This window comes from Pteronotus mesoamericanus, unplaced genomic scaffold (genome assembly GCF_021234165.1).
Source record: "Pteronotus mesoamericanus isolate MK-2021 breed Mesoamerican mustached bat unplaced genomic scaffold, CSHL_Meso_final contig_1193, whole genome shotgun sequence".
Lineage (NCBI taxonomy): Eukaryota > Metazoa > Chordata > Mammalia > Chiroptera > Mormoopidae > Pteronotus > Pteronotus mesoamericanus.
The window spans coordinates 1,695,108-1,715,521 of NW_026555039.1; the positions used below are offsets into that span (position 1 = coordinate 1,695,108).

A 20,414-nucleotide genomic window follows, 5' to 3' on the forward strand; every position below is an offset into this window, starting at 1 on the left:
CCACCCAGATCCCCGCGTGTCCACACTGGCCGTAGCCTGCTGGGCACAGGGGTGAGGGTCCAGGCCCCAACGCCAGGAGGTAGGTGAAGTCGTTTTCGCCCAGGTGGCTCCAGTAGGGCTCCCCCGCCGCGGAGGGCACGCCACCCACACCGCTCACCTAGAGAGGTCACCGCTAAGCCCTGGCCCCTGGCGGCATTGCGCATCCGCAGGAATCCTCTGGGCATAACTCTCTGGGGCCCCGCCCCCGCTCTTCCTGGGCGGATGTTGTGCCCCGTGGCACCTAAGGAGTAACTCCCAACTCAAATGCTCCCGCGCTTTGCTCCCTCCTCGGGACACCGCCTCAGCCTCGGGGCCTGGGGCACCGGATTCTGCTGTGTTTGCGCAGGTGCCGGCCCTGTCCACCGCGACATATGGGCTGGGCACCTGGAATTGCTCTCTGCGCGCAGAAACCGCCTAAGGCCCAGGCTTCCCTTGGCCCGCGACGCCTGCGGCGTCAAGGTCACGGCCCCCCACCTCCTCCCCCTTAGGGCAAGCCTCAAAGTAGACCGAGTTTCCAGCGGCCCTGGGCAGCGGGCACCTGCCGCAGGCCGCCTTCTGGTGCTCTTGCCACTCGTTTTCTGCCTCTGCACCGATGCCCCCAAACTAGGGCGACCCTCACATCAGTGCCGCCTTTGGAACTGCGCGCAGAGCGGGCAGAGTGGAGCGGGTTCTCTGACCGCAGGGGAACTGCGCATCACCTGTTGCACCTGGCTGACTTCGACACACCTTTTTTGCGCACCTACGCTTTGCGAGGCGCTGACGGTGGGGACACAGAGACGGATCACACTCAGGGGCTAATAAGGTCCAGGACAGGAAAGGTCGGCACTTCGGTGCAGGACGCTTGCAAACATCCCCTACCCCTGCTCGTTCAGGGAAGTCGAGGGGTGGGGGCGCCCGCAGGGGCAGCCCCGGGGCAGGCCGCGCGGGGCCGGGAGAAGGCAGGCGGCCTCGGTTCGCAGGACGCAAGGCGGGGCGCGGAGTCGCCGCGCGCACTGTCTGGCGGGCTTCGGAGGGTCCGTCGGGGCCTCGCGGGGGGCGCACTCGGGTGTGTGGGGGGTAAGTCGTTCCGAGTGGAAGAGAGGACAGGAGCGAGCCGCGAGGTCGGCAAAGCCAGCGCCCACGCAGGAGCTTGCCGCGTCCGGCCCCGCGGAGGGCGGCGCTGTCCCAGCTCAGAGCGCGCGCGCGCGACAGACCAGCCGCCCGGGGCGTGCGGTCCAGGCGCCCTCCCTGCCAGGTCGGCGCCAGATTCGCTCTCCCCAGATCTGGGCAGAACCCGAGCGCCAGCGGGGTAGCCCGATTGAGCCAACAAAGAAAAAAGAAAAGTTTATACACCATGTACAAAATAGATGTACAAACAATACAGTGTTATATATGTACATGCAAATGCATGTTTTTATGTCAGTGTATTTACGCACCAACGTATTTCACGGGAAGTATAAATACATATATAAATAGAAATACACAGCACATGGGATGCCCAGTTAAAGTTGTAATTTCAAATAAGCGGGTGATTTTTTAGTATAAGTACGTCCCATGCAGTATTTGGGAGCATATTTATACTAAAAATGATTCGTTGCTTATCTGAAATATAAGCGCACATCCTGCATTTTACGTGGCGACGCTGGCTGGAGGGGCGCACCGCGGAAATCCTTGGTCGCCAAGAGCGGGGCGGCGCCTCGAGAGCGAACTACAAGCCCCATAATGCCACGCGGGATGCCCCGGCCCTGATAGGCTGCGGCGTGCTTCCCGCCGTCCGTCACTTCCGGGCGCGGCGCTGGCGGTTGCCGCGGACCCCGAGGGCTCTTCGGCGCGGGGTCCGGCGCGGGGTCGTCGCGGTCGCCATGAACTTCTCGGAGGTCTTCAAGCTCTCCAGCCAGCTCTGCAAGTTCTCCCCGGACGGCAAGTACCTGGTGAGCGGCCGCGGGGCCGGAGCCGCAGCCGCGCGGGGGGCGCGTGTCCGCGCCGGGTGGCGGGGACCCCGAGTCGGGGAGCGGAGGCGGCCGCGGGGCTGGGGGAGGAGGCAGCGTGGGGGTCCGCGGGGGCAGGCCCGAGCCCCGGTCCTGCGCCGCAGACGGGAGAGCTGGGCAGGGGACCCAGGCAGTAGCCCAGGTCGATCGGTGCCCTGAGCGCAGCCCCCGGACTTCCATCGGTCGAAGGCAGAGGAAAGCAGTGCTGCCATGACACGTTGGAGGACTCAGGAGACGTCTGCTTGTCATCGTCGTTACTTTGTCGCGAGTCGGCCAAGACGCACTTCTGTCGGCTGTGAACCGGGACCGCGGGGCAGCCGACTTTTGACACCGTTCCCAGGCCTCGCCGCGGTCTCTGCTACGTGCCCAATAACTGGCTTAACAGACAGACCGGCGTTGCGCGCCCAGGTGGAGCGAGTTGTCTGCGTTGCGGGGCTTGGGCTGTTCATTCCACGGGCAGAGTGGGCCGACCTCGCGGGGCTGCCCTGGGCGCCGCACTCACGTTTTGAAATATTCGGATTAGACCGGAGCCTGTCCGCCGAGCCCAGGGGTGTGGCCGCGTGGTGGGCGGGAGGTAACTGCCGTTGCAAAGCCTTCAAGAAAAATAACCCTGCCTTATCAATGGTGTTCTTGGCTTCATTCCTCCCCTCTCGACTGACACTTCCGTGTGTTCTTGTGTAGGTCCTTGAAAATAGAACTCCCAAGTTACAGGTTTACGTTCTTTGTGGAGGTAGCATTTAAAACCATGTACGATAGCACTCAGCTACAACACAAAGTGTGTTTTTAGCTCAAATGGCACGCAGTGGCCATTGGCTCTGTTGGTTGGAGTGCTGTTCTGTGCACCAAAAGGCTGAGGGTTCGATTCCTGCTCAGGGCACATGCCTGGGTTACGGGTTCGAGCCCCCGTTGGGGTGTGAACAGGAGGCAACCGATCGATGTTTTTCTCTAACTTCCCCCTTCCTCTCTCAAATGAATAAAAATATCCTTGTGTAAAAATATAAAAAAGTGTCACTCCGAACACCTTGGTACATTTTTCAAAGTGCCCCTCCATAAGATAGTTTTTTAAAAAATCATTTGTGGAAATTCCAGTGAATTATAAACAGAAAAATTATATTTCTGTGCTTAATTTTGGTATTTTTTTGATTTTTACTCTCTGATCAAAGTATCGTGAGACACTTGATGGTCATGTTAGTGGAATCCTGCCCTTCAGGTTCTGTCTTACCTGCCGGAGAAGGTAGGTCCATGCTGCCAATTTTAGTATCTTGCACAGATCTGATACCGTTTTTCCAAGTTTTGGTACGAATATTCCATCGATAGGGAATTCCTTGTAACTGACACAGTGTCGGAAGCTCCAGTGTGAGAAAAGCAGCACGTGGCACACACTCGTTCCAATCTGTAATGGGCTCCCTCCCTCTTTCCCTGGAAAACTCCGGTGGCTCTCCTCTTAATGGGGGTTCATAGAACACAAACCAGTCATCCAGTGTAACCTTGATAAGTACAGGAATGAAGTAACTTAACATTTAGAAAGCAGTTCTTGACTTCACACTGACCTGCAACCTACAGTCAGCAGACGAGTGTGTTCAGACAGAACCTATTTGCGTAGAGATGGACGTGGACACAGACAGAGAGAAACTGTCTTTCGGAAGCCGGAGGGATGCGAGCATGTCTATAGTCAGCGCTAGGAGGCAGCTCACGCGTGCGAGGAAGCCCCCAGGCGCCTCCTCACTGCCACACGGCCACCCATGCTGGCCATGCTCACACCGCCTCTGGTCACCAAACGTGGGGGGGCGGGGCCTTCCCCACCCAGCAGTTTCTGCGGCGCCCGCTGGCCGGCCCACTGCTCCGTTCCGCTCCGCTGCATTCGGACACCGTCTTCCAGGAGAGTGGCAGACCCCGCAGGCTAGGGCCCAGCCCACCAGCCCACCCCCTTCCGATGCTGTGCTGTCACAAGTAGCAGGTGCCCAGGTCACCTACAGGGACCGTCCGACCTGGCTACAGACAGGGGTTCTCACAGCCCCCCGCCCTCAGGTTCAATTGCTTCGCTGCAGCAGCGCCCAGAACTCAGGGAAACACCGACTCACGTTGCCGCTCTGTTGCAGAAAGTGGTGAAGGACACAGGTGCCTGGCCTGAGGAAGGAAAACTTCGGGGGAGGTCGGAGGGTCCCGAGTGCGGAGCTTCTGTCCCTGTGGAGTCGGGCGCCTCGCCATGGCCCACCCCGCCAGCCCCATGAGGATGTGTTCGCCCCCCGACGCTCTCTGAACCCCACATCCTGGGGTTTTTAGGGAGATTTTCTCGAGTCGGCGTGATCGGTCATTGACTCCATTCTCAGCCCCGCTCCCTTCCCGAGGGGGTGAGGGACAGGGCTGCAGGGCCCCAGCTTCTAAGGGCTTGGTCCTTCTCAGGACCAGCCCTCAACCAGGAGCCACCTGGGAGCCCGGAGGCCCCTCATAGAGCAAAAGGTGCTCCTGTCACCAGGGAGTTACGGGAGTCCAGGCTTGCTGGGGCAGGGCCTGGGCGCAGGGACCAACTAGATTTTCTATCATGCCTCAGGAGGTAAATGAGCATTTATGACGCGTCTTTCCATTTGTAGAATGTAATACACACATTTTAACTTTCTCTTGGTTTGGCTCCGAGTAGGCTTTGTACAAAAGGGAACCGCTGGCCGCGGCTGGTGTGACTCAAGTGGACTGAGTGCCGGCCTGTGAAGCAAAGGGTCTCCGGTTCGATTCCCTCCCAATCAGGGCACAGGCCTGGGTTGCAGGCCCAGGTCCCCAGTAGGGGGCGTGTGAGAGGCAGCCACACCTTGATGTTTCCCTCTCTTCCTCACTTTCCCTTTCTCTAAAAATAAATAAATAAAATTTAAAAAAAAAGAGAACCGCCATTCCTGTAGTCGTTCCCACCAGCAGTGGCGAGGCCTCGAGCCCTGCTCCCTGTGAACCGTCTGAGCGGCAAGACCAGGCCGGCCGGGCCCCGGGAGAGCTTTCCTCCTGCGCGTTGCCTGCTTGTGTTAGTTTTAACACAAAATTAAGAAAGGAGCAGGAAATTACTTAAGTAGAGTTTTAAAATAATACTTCATGCTGAAGTATAACAGCTTTAACATCTAGTTTGTAATTTCAACTTTATCTTTTTATTAACTAATTTTCAGAGTGGGCCGTAAAATTGACAGTAAACACCTAGATAGAAGGCGCATCAGAGAGGCGGGAGGCAGAGTTGCGAACGGGGCCGGGGGCGTGCAGACTCCGCCAGCTCCCTTCTTACGGCTTCTTCCCCCTGCCCAGGCCTCCTGCGTCCAGTACCGCCTAGTGGTCCGGGATGCGAACAGCCTTCAGATCCTTCAGCTCTACACGTGCCTGGACCAGATCCAACATGTTGAGTGGTCGGCCGACTCCCTCTTCCTCTTGTGCGCCATGTACAGGCGGGGGCTGGTGCAGGTACGCTGCGGGCGGGCGGGCGGATGGACAGAGAGAGGGGCCGGCGCAGGGACGCCGCTGGGGGCTGGGCAGGGCCCCTCAGAGACAGCTTCCTCTGAGAGTGGTAGTAGTTCTCTCCTAGCTTAAGTGCTTTCAGAATGAGAGAACACTTCAATATTCTTCATCTGTAACCAAATATGAGTCAGCAACAGGAAGTGTTTGCAAATCCAGTCGACAGCTTGGGCACGGCGCACGTTTGGGCAGCACTGAGACGTGACATTGTGTTTGGGGACTTAACTAGCTGAGGCTTTAGGGGTGGCGAAGGGAAGACCCCTTTTAAAACGACAACCAAAGGACCTCCGAGCCATTTGGTGACTTGCGCGGTGCCGTTGGCACCGGCCATCGGCGTGAGAGACCGTGGAATGGCCGGCGCCCCTCAGCGCTGGACTCCGGTTGCGTCCCGGCCGGGCCGCTGCCCCGGCGGAGCCGCAAGTCGCACCCCCTCTCTGTTCCGCGAGCGCAGGTGTGGTCCCTGGAGCAGCCCGAGTGGCACTGCAGGATCGACGAGGGGGCTGCGGGGCTGGTGGCCTCCTGCTGGAGCCCGGACGGGCGCCACGTCCTCAACACCACCGAGTTCCATGTGAGTGACCCCGCGGCCCCTCCCGCGTCCCGGGGGTGGCTGCGTGTCCCCCAGCCCTGAGGTCCGGGAGCCTGGAAGGGGGCGGTCCTGGGGAAGCTGGCAGAGCGCACTGGGCCCGTCAGGTCGGTTACGGTCTTTCTGTCCCGTTTTAAAGGAGAAGGAGAGATTTCTAAAAAATACTAAATTACATTCTAAGGATTTAAACAGTTCCTGTAATTTACCAGCAGCGAGTGTGCTCCGCTGTGAACGAACTTGCAACTTGCTAGTCTGGGGGCGTCAGCAGTGCATCGCTGGCTGTTCCTCAGGCGCTGGCGCTCACGGGACCGTGGGCTCGCGTGGGGCTCTGAGCGCGGGGCCCGACGGCGGGTCCTGGCGACGCATGCAGCTCCCGTGTGAGGCGTTGGGTGGGGCCCTCGGTGTCCGCATGGGTCTTTAAGTACAGACACGTGCACGGGTCCCGTCCACATGTTTTCCTGAGGCGGCCGTTAGGCCCCCAGCCTCTGGGCCTGAGCCCAGCGTGCGGTTGGGGCCTGGGCTGCAGGCTCCGCTGGGGAGAACATGCAGGGGGTGGGCACAGCGATTCCCAGGGGGCCCCGAGCGGTGCACCCCCAGCACGGGTCCTGTGTCCAGCCGCGGGGGGTGGGCGTGTGAGCGGCTGCAGGTGGCTCTGTGGCCTCACGTGGTCTCCACTCAGCCCTCGGTGCGTGAGACCTAGTGGTTGCTGATGGGTGGTTGGAGGGCGAGGCTGGATGCGAGGGGGGACATGCGAGAAGCAACCACACATGGATGTTCCTCTCTCCCCCGCCTTCTGTCTAAAAATAAAATTAATTAATTAAAAGATCTTTTTTTAAAAAGAAAAGAAACTGCAGCATAACCAAGGTGGAACATGGCCATGGCCCCCCAAAAAACTCACCCTTGGGCGAGCGGAGCGGCAGGCGAGACTGGGTGGTGCGGACCCGAGGACGGGGGTCATGGCCCCAGGGTGAGCTTCACGCTCTGCGAGCAGAACCACCTCATTTGCATGGGGAGTCTGCCTGTCGGCAGGGGCTCTGGACAGCGCTGAGGCCCCGGTGCCTGCTGCCCACCCCAGGCCACCGCGTCCCCATCCCCCCGATGTGGCGTGGGCCTGTCCTCGTGGGAGCCCGCTTCTCCGGTCATGCTGTGGATGCCAACAGAGCTGGCGCCTCTTTTCTTCCTGTTAATTTGTTCAAGTTTACAAACAGTCATAATTTTTTTTAACTTTTTGACGGGGGAGGAAGGGTAAGCATCAGGCTCTTAGAGCTGTGCATTTTCCCTGCCGTAAAGTGTCTGACAGGTGTGTCGCTGGCGGGTATGCTCTGCGTCCACCTGGGGCCCCGCAGCTGGAACCCCACTGTCTCAGGGGTGGAGTTTTCCAGGTGTCACACCTGCAGGGCGTGCGGACCGGGAAGCCTAGACAGAGGCCAGCAGACCCGGTGGCGCTGAGGACGGGCAGCGTCACCGGTGGACCCTGTGTGCCGGGTCTGTCGGGCGAGAATTGTCACCTCTCCTCATCACACCTGGTGGCCTTGGGGAGCCCCCCCCCCGCCCCAGGCAGGTCGGCCGAGTGAGTGCGGGCCCTCGGGGCCATGCGGCAGCAGCGGTGTTTCCAGGCCTCCTCCCCGATGCCGCACGAGCTGGGAAGGAGCAGCGGTGACATCAGACTTCTGATTCTTTTGTAAGAAGGCCTGATGCGGGGAGGACGGAGTCAGTCCCCTCCCCGCCCACATGAGAGCGGAGGCACCATGCGCAGGCAGTGCCCTGGCATCGGGTTTCCTCGGAGGCCCTGCCCTCATTCCACCACTGCGCACACCCAACCGAAAGCGGCCCTTCGCCCTGCGCCCCACTGCCCGCAGCTGGGCCTGTAGTACGGCCTTGTCACTGTCCCGCATCATGGGCCATCGTGGCCACCCCCCGCACGGTGCCTCCTGTGGCGCAGCTGGGGGGCCTCCCCTGGACACCTGGCACAGCAGCTGTGCGCAGTCACTTCGCGGTCACGCCCGACGGGAGGGCACGGGGAGACCTATCAGAAACAGCGGCTGCGCGGTCCCCGGCAAGGCCAGCTATGTGCTTTCAGCTGCATCGGGACCCGGGGTGGGCGGCCAGCAGACCCACAGGCCAGTCCGTCCTCGGTCCTCACATGGCTCCTGGCGTGGCCGGTGTGGTTCTAGACCACGTGTTCACAGAACGGTGTCTCGGCTGCCCACCTTTCGGTTCTCGACCCAACAGCCCTTTCACACGGGTGTCCGTGCGATCAGTCGTGCATCTCTCAGGCAACACAGGGTGCGCGTGTGGGCACGACCCAGCGTTTGCACAGACCGTGTTGAGAACGGGGCTCCGCTGGGCGTGCCGCAGGTGCCGCAGGTGCCGCAGGCGCGCGGCCGCCGGAGGGCGGTGGGTGAAACGCCAGGGCCCACGCCTGTCCCCGACACACAGGTGTCCATTCCGGCCCCAACGGGCTGTCTGTCCGTCCCTTCTGTGATGGCCTGCGGGGCCGCAGGGGGGTGCGGGAGGGTGGGTGGTGACCACGCGGTGGGTCTGTGGCGGCGGGGGCGGTGTCCCTGTGGCTGCCAGACGCACCCTCCTGCCTCGGGCTGGGCCGCCGCGCCGCTGCCCTGGGAGGACCAGGGCGGCCCAGCCAGAGTCCCGTCTGCCCTGGATAACAGGCTTCTCAGGCTGACAGCTGTTTACGGTTACCGTGGTGTGAAAATGATTACTTAGAAAGTGTGAACTGAAATGCACGTACGTTATACATTTACATGTTATTTTTACTTCGTGTTGCTCAAGTAATTTTTTTTAAGATTTTATTTATTTACTTTTAGGGAAAGGGAGGGAGAAAGAGGAAAACATCCATGTGTGGCTGCCTCTCTCGCACCCCCTACTGGAGACCTGGCCTGCAACCCAGGCCTGTGCCCCGACCGGGAATCCAAACGGCAACTCTTTGGTTCTCAGGCCAGTGCTCAATCCACTGAGCCATGTCAGCCGGGGCTCCAGTAGTCTTGTTGCACAGTGAAAACGCTCCGGAGCGCGTGGAGTCGACGCTGGCTTGGCTGCAGCGACGTGGGGTTGGGCCCCGCGGCCCCCCCGAGGAGAGCCCCCGTGGAGTGGCTCGCTGCCCTGCAGGCCGCCCGCCGCCCGGTTTCTCTGAGAACCTGACCGTGTGCCGTTTCCTTCCTCTCGCCCCTTTGCCCCGACAGCTGCGGATCACTGTCTGGTCCTTGTGCACAAAGTCCGTCTCCTACATCAAGTATCCCAAGGCCTGTCAGCAGGGTGAGTCCGGCAGAGAACAGTCGGAATCCAGTCCGGGGGCGGCGTCTCCGGTTCGTGGGCTTTTCCCCCGTGGGGAATTTCACACGCAGCCTCGGTGCTGTGTCGCCCACAGCCGGTTGGGCCCAAGTCCCCGGGCCCCCGGGTTCTTCTGTAGCACATTCCAGATCCTGATGTTCCGTCTGCAAGTGTTTCCACGTTTCTCTAGGAGACGAGGATCCCCCTTTTAAAACAAATCTCAGTGACTAAAGAGGGTGGTGTTTAACGTGCACCCAAGACAAGGGATTGGCGCATAATTCCCCTGCCCGCTATGGGCCGGTGTCCCAGCCCCTCCCAGCTCACATCCACTGGGGGCCCGTCTCTGGCCCTGAGTGCTGAGCCGGAAATCCCTCCATCTTCTGTTGACCAAAGCTGGGATCTCTGTTGAGGGAAACAGTGACCCGTGCTCTCTGGACGTCCTAGAGGAGAGATGAGTGACAGGTGTCCTCTGAGCCACCAGGGAGAAGGGGCAGCTCAGGCAGGGCCCACCACGCAAATCACGAGGCCACAGTGAAGTGTCTCCATTTCATAAACGGGAAGCGCAACGTCATTGGCGTGGTTTCCCTGCTTTTCCTGTTGCCGTCAGCCTTCTGGAGGCTGTGTGTGAGCGGCGTGTGGTTGTACATGTGTCATTCACTTCCATAGTTCGAACGGGAGCGTCTCGGCGGGAGGCGTGTGTGCCTCCTGTGTGGAAACGACCCTCCCGTGACTCGGGCGTGCGGTCCCCACGTGTGGGAGACTGTGGGGAGCACAGACCGGGAAAGCACAGCTCGACACCCCCAGAGCAGCGCCGCCAGTCTCCTTCCAAATGGTCGGGGTCGGGGGTGAAAACCGGGGTGTGGGAGCAGGAGACGCCCAACCAGCCGAGCGTCCTGTAATTTCTGAAAACGGGGCGGCCCGCGCGGCGCTGTGTTTTGCAGTAGCGGTCCGCGGTCGTTGGAGGGGGCGACCCCGCCTCTCGGCTCCCCGGCAGGTGTCACTGCCCTGGCCCCCGTGCCGCGGTGCCCGCCCGTGCCGCTCCCTCTTCTCCTCAGACACGAGCCCTGGCTTGTCTCCTGTTTGGCTCCTTGATTCCAGGCCCTCCCTCTCCCTGGCAGGCATCGCCTTTTCCCGGGACGGCCGCTACCTGGCCTTGGCCGAGAGGCGGGACTGCAAGGACTTCGTCAGCATCTTCGTCTGCAGCGACTGGCAGCTACTGCGGGTGAGTGCCTCTCCCGCCGGGGACAGTGGTCCTGCCTGGTGGGCAGGGAGCGGTGGTGTCTGTGCCTCAAGCCCTTGGGGCCCTCCGGGGTCCTGTGGGAACATGCGACTGACCTCACACGCCGCCTGGGGCTTCAAGCAACACCCACGGGCGAGGCGGGCGCCCAGAGCTCCGTGCCCCCCTTGCTTTCTCTGCCTCCTGGCGTGGGTTGCTTCATCGGAGAGAGGGTGGGCCTGACTTCGGCCCGGGTGCCCACGCTGGTCAAGGCTCCCCGGGTGCCGCGGGCTGGGCTTGGAGGGGCCTGCAGCTGCGGGCAGTGCGGGCACAGGCGGGGCTGAGACACAGAAGCCTCTGGAATGCCGGCAGAGGAGCGGCCAGGGAGAGCGGCGCGCGCGAAGGAGTCGTGCACGGTGCACGGCGCCCGCCGGGCCGAGTGCCGCCCCCGGGGCCGCCTGACGCTCAGGCGCACAACAGCTGGGAGGGACAGACACGTGTGCCTTCTTTGTCCATTTCTCTATAAGGACATTGCATCCTGTTTGGGTTCAAAGCATCAGTCGCACAACAGACGTGAGTCTGTCAGGCCGGCACTTCCTGGTTTGAGCCGAGTCTCCCTCTTCCCTGTGGCAGCACTTTGACACGGACACCCAGGACCTCGCCGGCATCGAGTGGGCCCCCAACGGCTGCGTGCTGGCGGCATGGGACACCTGCTTGGAGGTAGGAGGGGCCCTTGCCTGCGTCTGTCCGGCGCCTCCTGGAGCCGCGGTGCCATGACAGCCCCATCACCCCTGTCCCCAAGTCTCTCACCGCTTGGCTCGTCCGTCCAACCTCCGTCGGGGTGGCGCCCCGCGTGCCCGAGCCGCGGGGGGCGCCTGCCTCGCGTCGCGCTCGCTGCATCCCAGCTCAGCCGGACCCCGGCTCACAGCCGCCGCGTCCTGCCTGCAGTACAAGGTCCTGCTCTACTCCCTGGACGGCCGGCGGCTGGCGGCGTACTGTGCTTACGAGTGGTCCCTGGGCGTCAAGGCGGTGGCCTGGAGCCCCAGCAGCCAGTTCCTGGCGGTCGGCAGCTACGACGGGAAGGTGGGAGGGGCGCCCGCCGCGGCGAGCCCCGCGGGCGGGCTCGGGGGGTGGCGTGGGCCATCCCCTGCCCCCGGCCTGCCTCACCACGCTCCCCTCAGGTGCGCGTTCTCAACCACGTGACCTGGACAGTGCTTGCCGAGCTCGGGCACCCCGCAGCCGTCAGCGACTCCAGAGTGGTAAGTCGAGTCCCGTTTCTGTGTGAGCCGTGTTTGGGGGGGAGGGAGGAAGTGCTTCCCCACGTGACATTATCTGTGCTGATGCAGGAGCTTCTGCCTCTGTAGACTGAAGCGACTGGAACGTTGCACATGACACATGCAGCCAGTGTCCCTTGTTTTTCCTGTCCGCGTTCCCACAAGATGCGAAGTGGCACCCTACCCCCGCCCCCCCGCCCCCCCACCCGGTGGCGCCTCTCAGATGTGCTCCCGCACGCTGTCCGGGCCTCCTGCCGGCCGGTGCTGCGTGGCCACAGCCAGGCCAGGTGCTGTGCCCTGGGTCACAGTCGGAGAGAGCGGACCAGACCCCGCCCTGTAGTTGGGGGGGCGAGGGCTAGGAGAGCTGGGGGGTCTCCCCGGGGCAAGCGAGGGCACGCGTGAGCGGGAAGTGGTGTGGGATCTGGGAGCAGGGTGTCAGGCAGTGGGAACAGCGAGTACAGAGGTCCTGAGGTGAGTGTGCATCTGTGGCAGGTGCCTGGGGACAGCAGGGGACGTGGGCAGGAGCTCCGGCCTCGGGGAGCGTGCCCAGGGATGGGAGAGCTGAGTAAGAGCAAGGGCAGGTGGGCAAGGAGGCAGGAGCTGGCGGGCGCGGGGACACTGTGAGGTCGGGGGCCGCAGCCGAGTGGGGGAAGTGAGGTCGGAGCAGTGCGTGCGGCCTCTGCGGACTCGGTGTGTCTGGCGGGTGGCGCTTCCCACAGGCTCAGAGGGCATTGCTCCTGGGCATTCGGCCTCGGCCTGTCGGGCCCCAGGCCCCCGCGTTCCCTGAGCCTGTCTCTGTCCCCGCGGAAAGGCGGGCTTTTTTGGCTCACCGGCCTGTGAACGTGCGGCCCCCGGCCTGCTGTCGCCTCCGCTCTTCGGACGAGGCTCGCGGGTGGAACCTGCACCGAGAAGCCTGCCTGGGGTGGTGTCCCCGTGCCCCGCTTGGACTGCAGTGGCAGCGCCCTGTGTTCAGGCCGGCGGTCACCGCCTTGTCCACGTGTCTCTGTCTTCCAGGTGGTGTATAAGGAAGCTGAGAAGAGCCCCCGGGGGTCGCTGGGCCGCCCTGCCTGCCCTCCTCCCAGGGCCGCCGAGAGCAAATGTGAGCCTGTTTCCTGTTCTGTGAGAAAGGGGTCTCTGCCCACGTGCACATCATAGGCCCTCGTCCCCTTTCCGGGGATGCTGCACAGCCAGCGTCCCCGACCGCGACGCCTTCACCGCCTGGGCATGGCTTTTGTTGACGAAATAGCAGCTCTAAAAACCCAAATCTGGCGGCCAGCAGGCTGAGGGCCTCCTTTGAGGATATAGTCCCTTGGATGAGCCGCAGGGTTAGGAGGTGACTGGGGGAGGGCCCGGCCTGGCTGCAGAGCCACACTGTGTCCTGCCCCTGCTGTGCGCGCTCACTGGTGACATGGGCGTTTGTTTAAGGGGAAGCGAAGGCACAGCCATGGGCCCGGCAAGCCCGCCCAGGGTGGCCCTGGCCCGGGGAGCGAGCTCCAGGTTTCATGGTCGCCGCCCGGCTGCCTCTGGCCCACGACGCTCTCCTCGCTCAGCGCGGACTCCCGGGGCCGTTCTAGGCGGCGCCGTGCAGATTCCCCCGCAGCCCACGTGCACGGACTTCCTGCTGCCGGCGCCCCTAGAAGGGACGTTTGTCACAGTGGATGACCCTGTGATAGCACGTGGTGTTTTCACTTCTCTAAACGTTCGTGTTCCGCACGCTTTTTCTATGGCTGTGAAGTCTAAGCTACGATGCTGGAAGGGGCAGGAGGACGGGAAGTGCCGTGGTGCGGGGGCCGCCGCGGCCGGCCGAGGCGAGGGCTTCCCGGGCGCCTGCCAGCACCGCAGCCTGCTTCCGGTCAGGCCTTCGTTTTGATGATAGTTTGCCCCGATGCTTTCAAGGTCCACCGGCCTTTTCCTCCGCCTGAACCGAGGGAGCAGGGCCAGAGACTCGCCGGCGGGCATGGGCGCGGGGCGGGGCGTCTCAGGGGGGCTTGCGCTGTGCTGAGTCAGGGCTGTGGCGGGTTTCCCTGTTCGCTTCTAGACGAGATCGCCGCGGTGCCCGTGTCCCTGCAGACTCTGAAGCCTGCTGCTGACAGGGCGAACCCGAAGATCGGCGTCGGCGCGCTGGCCTTCAGTCCCGACAGTTGCTTCCTGGCCACGAGGAACGGTGAGCGCTGCGGCCCACGTGCGGCAGTGTCCCCTCGGCCCCCTGTGCTCGGGCGCCCGCTAGCAGGCTCCCGGGCCTCGGCCTCCCCACCTCCTCCCACAGGTGCTCCCCGGGGAGCAGGGCTTGGCAGCCGCTCTGCCCGGCACCCTCCACCCCCCACTTGCTCTGTCTGCCGCCTGGAGGAGGAGCCGGGGTCCCAGCCGTGGCCTCTTCACGTAACAAGGGCTGGCACGTTTTTAAAGACTGTATTAAAAAACCCACCGGCCCCAGTACAGACTCAGGCGGCCCCGGGGCCAGTGTGGACACAGCGCCCTGTGTTCTCGGTGGCAGCCCGTGGGTGTCAGCGTCCACACTGGGGCGGGGCTGACCCAGGCCATGGGGGGAGTGATGGACCACGCGCCCATCCGCGCCTTCCTCAGACAACATCCCAAATGCTGTGTGGATCTGGGACGTGCGGAAGCTGAGGCTGTTTGCGGTGCTGGAGCAGCTGGGCCCCGTGCGAGCCTTCCAGTGGGACCCGCAGCAGCCCCGCCTGGCCGTATGCACGGGGGGCAGCAAAGTGTACCTGTGGTCGCCGGCCGGCTGCGTGTCCGTGCAGGTGCCCGGGGAAGGTAAGCACGGCTCCGCGGGTCCACGGAGGGCAGAGACTGCCCAGCTGCAGGCGGTCTGGGGCTCTGGCTGGGCCCCTGCACCCTGTCCCGGCACCCACAGGTCTGGGCTGTGCTCCCCCAGGACCCGGGCCCCCGCGCTCAGCCTGTGGGCCCCGTTCCCCTGCAGGTGACTTCCAGGTGCTCTCTTTGTGCTGGCACTCGAACGGGGACTCGCTGGCCCTCCTCGGCAAGGACCATTTCTGCCTGTGTTTCCTGGAGATGGAGGGCGAGGGCGGCACAGCTCCCGGGACACAGGGCAGCCGCGCATAGGGCAGGGCAGGAGCCGCGGGGGCGGGGGCGGGCGCACTGTGCCGGCCTGAGGGGGCGCCGGCCTCCCCGGGGCAGTTCTGCAGCTGCCGTGGGCCACAGGAGGTGGTTTGCTTTTTTTCCTATAGCAAAGCATTCTTGTAAATAGGTATGGTCTAAAGTTGTAATTTTGGTTATTTAAACACTTGTTAATTCATACAAAGGCTGATGCTGGTTTTCTTGAAAGGTCTGGGTCTCGGCCAGGTGTTCTCGACTGGCGCTAAGGGTTTGGTTCACTGCCTGGGGGCAAAGAGCTGAGCCCCCTGCAGCCGGTTCCCCATACAGGAGGCCACCCCCACTGTGAGCTCCCACTCCGTCACTGCCGGTGTCAGGAGGAGGGTGGCGGGCCCCCGAGGGTGTCTGCACCAGGGGACCCGCCGGGTCGGCCCTGACCTGCTGGGTGGGCTTCCCGGGGGGGGGGGGTGTCTCCGTCCTGGCTGCCGGCTCAAAGGTGTCCGACGGGCCTCCAGGGTGAGGAGCAGGGGCGGTGGGTCAGGGCCCCATGTCCTGATAGAGCCACGGGGGCTCTGGGAGAAGCCAGCCCGGTGAGGACTCCTTGGAGCCCTTGTCCCTGTGCTGGACAACAGGTGACAGGCTCCCAAAGTGAGGACACAAACAGCTCAAGCTTCAGAACGCACTGTGGGAAGAGGCAGCTTTCTTGGTTTTTGCATCTATTTTAATAACTTCAGAAAGGGGCCCCAGCCAGTTCTAAACGTCACAAGGGGACCGAAGCAAAGGATCGGCACTGGCCTGGCGCTGGGTGGCCCTCCAGCCCCACGCCAGCCAGTCACAGCTGCGCCAGGCGGGGGGTGGGGGAGGGTCGCGAGCCAGCCCTGGAGGCCGACCGACAGAGTCCCACCCAGGCAGCAGACAGTGGCCAATGCAGGGGCGGCAGCCTGCGGTCCCCACGGGGACGTGCTCCCTGGGCATGGGGCCAGGCGTGGTGAGGGCAGGAGCTGCTTTGTGAGAACTAACAGTCCTTTGTTCAAGGCGCGCATCCTTGACGTACTGAGGCAGTTCCTTCAATGCCAACCACCATTCGGACTTAGAATGTCAGCCGTCCGAGCTCATGTGGGCCAAGAGCTATGAAGGTGACTTTCCCAAATCAGTGAATGGTCTTAAAACGATCTTCTCCGAACCTTTCGGGCCCGGGAAAGGTGCCGAAAGCGTTAACATAGGCTTAACTTGGGGAAAAGTGGGACTTCAGATCAGCACTCACTCACACAAGAGCGACTGTTCATTCAGGAGCTGGCGAGGCTGCTGGCTGCTTTTGTGTTTCGAAACGGGATTACATTTCCAAGTACAATGCTCGACCCCAGGGGTGAACCCATTTGTGACTGTGGGGACTGGGGCGGGGCCCCTCCCGGGTGACGACCGCAGGCTCAGGGCCAGTAGGGACACTCTACCGCAATCACACGAGGTTTATTAACATGCGAGGGGAGGGGGGAGAGGAGAGACACCCAAAGGAGACGCTGCAGGAGAAAGATGACAGCTGACGTTCCAGAGGCAGAAGGGCAGCCGCCACAGGGGCAGCCAGGTCATTTCATGTCTGCCTGTGGCTCAGGACCAAGTGTGCACACCCGCCGAAGTACACACGTCACCAGGCTGTGTTCCAGTCGCGCGCAGACCTCGAGAGGGCAACGGCCCTGACCCTGGCGTGGGCAGGAGCTGGTCCGCAGGCGGCAGCCCGAGCCCACTGCCGCCCGGCCCTCTCCGGAGGCTCCCGAGTGCAGCCTCTAGAAGCCTATCTTGCCTCTGGTCATGGAATAACCCAGCTTGGCCTCGTTGTTGATGAAGGACATCAGCCCCACGTAGGTCTCAATGAGGAGGGGCTGCTCCAGGACCAGCACAGTGTTGGCTTGTCCCAGCAAAGGACTCTCTTTTTGGGCTTTTTTGACAGCCTGGATCAGCAGAGATTTGAAGCTCTCCAACTTTAAAAAGAGAAAACACAGCTGATCAGAGTGACCCATGAAAGGAAAACCCCCGCCCAGCCTGCCAGCCCTGCCCTGGGTGAGGGGTTTGAAGCCCCATCCCAGTGGCCCTCGGCTGCCCCGTCAGCGGGGCTCTCCGGGAGCGTCGGGTCTCCCCCTGTGCGCGCCTGCGCTGGACGACAGCCAGCACTTGGAGCCCTGGCCTGAGTGGCCTCGCCACAGCCCACTCCCTGACTTTTGGCACCACCGGCACCACTGGGCCAGGGAGCGGCCAGGTGTCCAGCCGGCTAACGGGGCCCCTGCCACCGGGCCCAGACTCTGCTCTCCCCGCTGGCCCCAAGGCCTCCTCCCATGGCGAGCACACGGGCTGCCGGGCCCTCACACAGGCCAGGCCCAGCTGCCCCACCCCAGGACCCCGGGCTCTTCTCCAAGACATGATGGCCATAGGGCGACACTATGAAACTATGCTGACAAGGAGCGACTAGCCACATGGGGCTATTTAAACGCAAGCAAACTGAAATTATTAAACACTAAAAGCTTATTTCCTGTTTCACTAGCCACTGCAAGTGCCCGGCGGCCTCACGCGGCCACCATACAGGGCAGCACAGGCCCAGGACATCTCCCTGGCAGCAGGGCGGTGCTGCTGTCGCGGGCTGTCTTACTTGGCACAGAGAGGCTGTCTTCTCGTCTGCACCGGCCATCGGATGTTCGACGAACGTGGTGTAGGGCACGCTGGTGGACCAGGGGTTCCACCTGTCTATGAAGGAGGCACGGCTCTGCTTGTCCCACTGGATTCGAATCCCCACGCCTTCTCGCCTGTTAGAGAAAACGAACTGGACTTCACCCGGCAGGCCACGCTCGGCGCCCGCGCAGCCTGCTCAGCGATGGGCTGGGGCGTGGAAAAGCCAGGCCGTGGTGACCTGTGACATTCACAACAGAAAAGACCCGTGGCTGAGAGCCAGCCCCCATAGGACGAGCTGTTTCGAGTGCTTTTAAACATGAGACACTAAATATGTTGGTTCGGTTACGCTAAACTTTACACAATTACCGAAATTTAACAGGCAACGGGAACACACGTCGAGGGGTCTGCTGCACAGACAGCACGTGTGTGTAGCTGGACCTGGCTCACGGTGCAGCTCCCCCTCGCCTCCCGGGCTCCCGCTCCAGACCTCGGCGCCTGGGCCCGCCCTCACGCTGTGCAAGTGGGCGCGCTGTGCCAGTGCCCCGGTTCCCAAAGTCCGGAAAACCCCCTAAAGCAGGAGGGTCAGCCCCGGGAAGGTGTCCGATTTCCTTAACCTTCAGTGACGTCTGTAGATTAAAACGGTACGCTGCTGTGTTCTTTTAAAAGCCAAGCACGCTTTGCTTCGCAGCGGCCTCCGCAGAACCCCGAGGACACGCCTGACCCACTTCTCTCTGGGTCCCGAGCATCGCGCACACCGGCACAAGCCCCTCAAAGTGTGCTTCCTGGGGCTGGGGTCGCACCAAGGGGACCCGTAGCTGATGTGCAGTGGAAGACTGCTTTTCTAGCCTAACAAAAAAATCTGGGAACCACATAAAGCCTTTTCATCAATGAAACACATAAAATACATAAATCAGCAGAGCCGAACTGACATGACCCACAGAGTCCTGGCCAGAGAGCTGTTGGGTCCTCACAGGAGACTCTCCATGTGGGATCCACTTCAGTGCACGTTGGCTTCCCTTGCCTACAAGCCTAAAAGCTGTTTTTGTGCCAGAATTCCTTTTAATGCATCGGCTGCCCAAAGTCACTAGCTTCTATTCTGAGCAGCTATTGATTTTGGAGGCGAGGCTTTTAGGTTTCCACATAAGGGCAGACGCAAGACAACGGTGGGGGGTGGGGGCAGGCGGGGGAAGAGGGGGAAGAGGGGGAAGGGGCTGGTTAAAAGCGCTGATTGCAAGACCCTGGCGCTGGGCCCTCTCCTCACCAGACTTACTTGTTGAGCGATTTTGGGGGGAACTGGAACTCGCCACAGGAGATAGTGTCCACGGCGCTGAGGGCGACACGGACCACCTGCTGGCACTGCAGGCTGATGAAGTCGTACTTGCAGATGAGCAGCGACTGGTCGGTGATGAGCACCAGGCGCTCCTTCTCGTTGTTCCAGTGATCAACCCTGCGGCACCCAGGTGCGTCACCTTCGCCCTTCCGTCCCCGAGGGCGGGAGCGCGCGGGCGCGAGCGGGGCCGGGCCCCCCCACCCAGGACGCGCCCCGCTTACTCGGTCAGCAGCCACACCCCCTGGATGTCGCCGTCCTCCACGGGCCGGACCACGACGCGGATCTCGTCCACCGCCTGCTCGATGGTGCCGGGCTGCGCGCGGGCACAGGGCTGGGCTCACTCTCCGTCCCCGCTCCCCCTCCCCGCCCCCAGCCCCGTCCCCGGGCCGGCCCCGGCCTCACCCGGAACACGAAGTATTCCTTGACGCGGGCGCGGCGCGTGGGGTCGTGGATGTTGAGCGGCCACAGCGTCTGTCGCAGCGGCGTGCCGGGCCGCACGCCGCCCGCGCTGCCGCCGGTCCCGACCTCCTCGCCAGCCGCCAGCAGCGCCGTGGGGCTCGTGCCCGCCGAGTCCACCGAGTCTCGCAGCTGCAGCATCGTCGCGCCCTCCGCGCACTCGGACCAGGACCCGAGCCGGCCGCCGCCGCCGACGCCCCTCAGGCCCTAGGCCTAGCCCTGCTCGGGCCTGCCCTACACCCGGCGCTCCGCCGGCCGCCGCGATTGGCTCCGGCTCACCAGACCCGCCTCGGACTCCGCCCCCGCCAGCCCTCACGATTGGCTCTTTGCCAACCGCCTTCCGTGACTGGTCCGGCCCGCCGCCGTTCACAATCGCTCCCGCCCCTCTCACGCCGGACGCACACTCTAGCTTCCTGTTTACGAGGGGGAGAGGGGCGGGGCCGAGGCCAGTGGCTAGGGAGACAGGGAGGGGGCGCCAGGATCCCGACGCCCCTTCCCAGCAAACGGACCTCCCGGATGCCACTGACTTCCAGGCCCAGGTCACAACCTCCTGCCCGGGGAAGCCGCCACGGACGCGGCCGATGTCACCGCATCAAGGGCCGAACGAGGATTCGTCCACGCTGGGTGGGGCGAGGGGGCACTAAAATCACACCTGTCCTTCCGGGCATGACCTCCCCACCCGGAGCGAGTGCTGCCCCGGCGTCCGCCGCCCCGACTTGGGTCCCTCAGCTCCTGGCCATGTGAGCGGGCGGTTGACAGCTGTCCGTGAGCGCGCTGTGGCCGCCACCCAACTGGTCACTTCGGACGGCTGCCCGCCTCTGCTCCTGCCACCGTGTCCACCCTGCGACGCCCGGCTACCGCCCCGGGCCGCGTTGCCGCCGTTCAGCGCGATTCGCGGCCACGTTCTTTGCTTTTTCGCGTAACAGTTTGCTGCGCGTGTCCCGCTCGCTCCGCTGTAAGTGCGCGTGTGTGCCCTGTTTGTTAGGAGGACTCCATGGAACTCCTTCCTCGCGTGGGATCGACACTTGGGGATCGATGACGCTTC

The 20,414-nt window shown here is 62.9% G+C and overlaps 2 protein-coding genes across 3 annotated transcripts; one reads left to right on the plus strand and one right to left on the minus strand.

The window, feature by feature from the left end:
- Window positions 1–1,800: 1,800 nt before the first annotated feature.
- Window positions 1,801–15,133, plus strand: WRAP73 (WD repeat containing, antisense to TP73). 2 transcript variants are annotated; one of them, XM_054583960.1, is made up of 12 exons: window positions 1,801–1,949; window positions 5,286–5,438; window positions 5,941–6,057; window positions 9,273–9,345; window positions 10,479–10,582; window positions 11,210–11,296; window positions 11,525–11,659; window positions 11,758–11,835; window positions 12,865–12,949; window positions 13,889–14,014; window positions 14,434–14,625; window positions 14,792–15,133. In XM_054583960.1, exons 1-12 carry the CDS (start codon window positions 1,881–1,883, stop codon window positions 14,932–14,934), a joined length of 1,362 nt encoding a protein of 453 aa, XP_054439935.1. In that variant the 5' UTR covers window positions 1,801–1,880; the 3' UTR covers window positions 14,935–15,133. The 2 variants fall into 2 exon arrangements, with proteins under 2 accessions (XP_054439935.1, XP_054439944.1); XM_054583969.1 differs by lacking the exon at window positions 5,941–6,057.
- Window positions 15,134–15,755: 622 nt separating this feature from the next.
- On the minus strand, window positions 15,756–19,623 carry TPRG1L (tumor protein p63 regulated 1 like). Its single transcript, XM_054583981.1, has 5 exons — window positions 19,316–19,623; window positions 19,135–19,226; window positions 18,854–19,030; window positions 17,564–17,717; window positions 15,756–16,901 (listed from the first exon to the last, which is right to left on the minus strand). The coding sequence occupies exons 1-5, from the start codon at window positions 19,508–19,510 to the stop codon at window positions 16,707–16,709; spliced, it is 813 nt and encodes a 270-aa protein (XP_054439956.1). The 5' UTR covers window positions 19,511–19,623; the 3' UTR covers window positions 15,756–16,706.
- Between the last annotated feature and the right edge of the window lie 791 nt (window positions 19,624–20,414).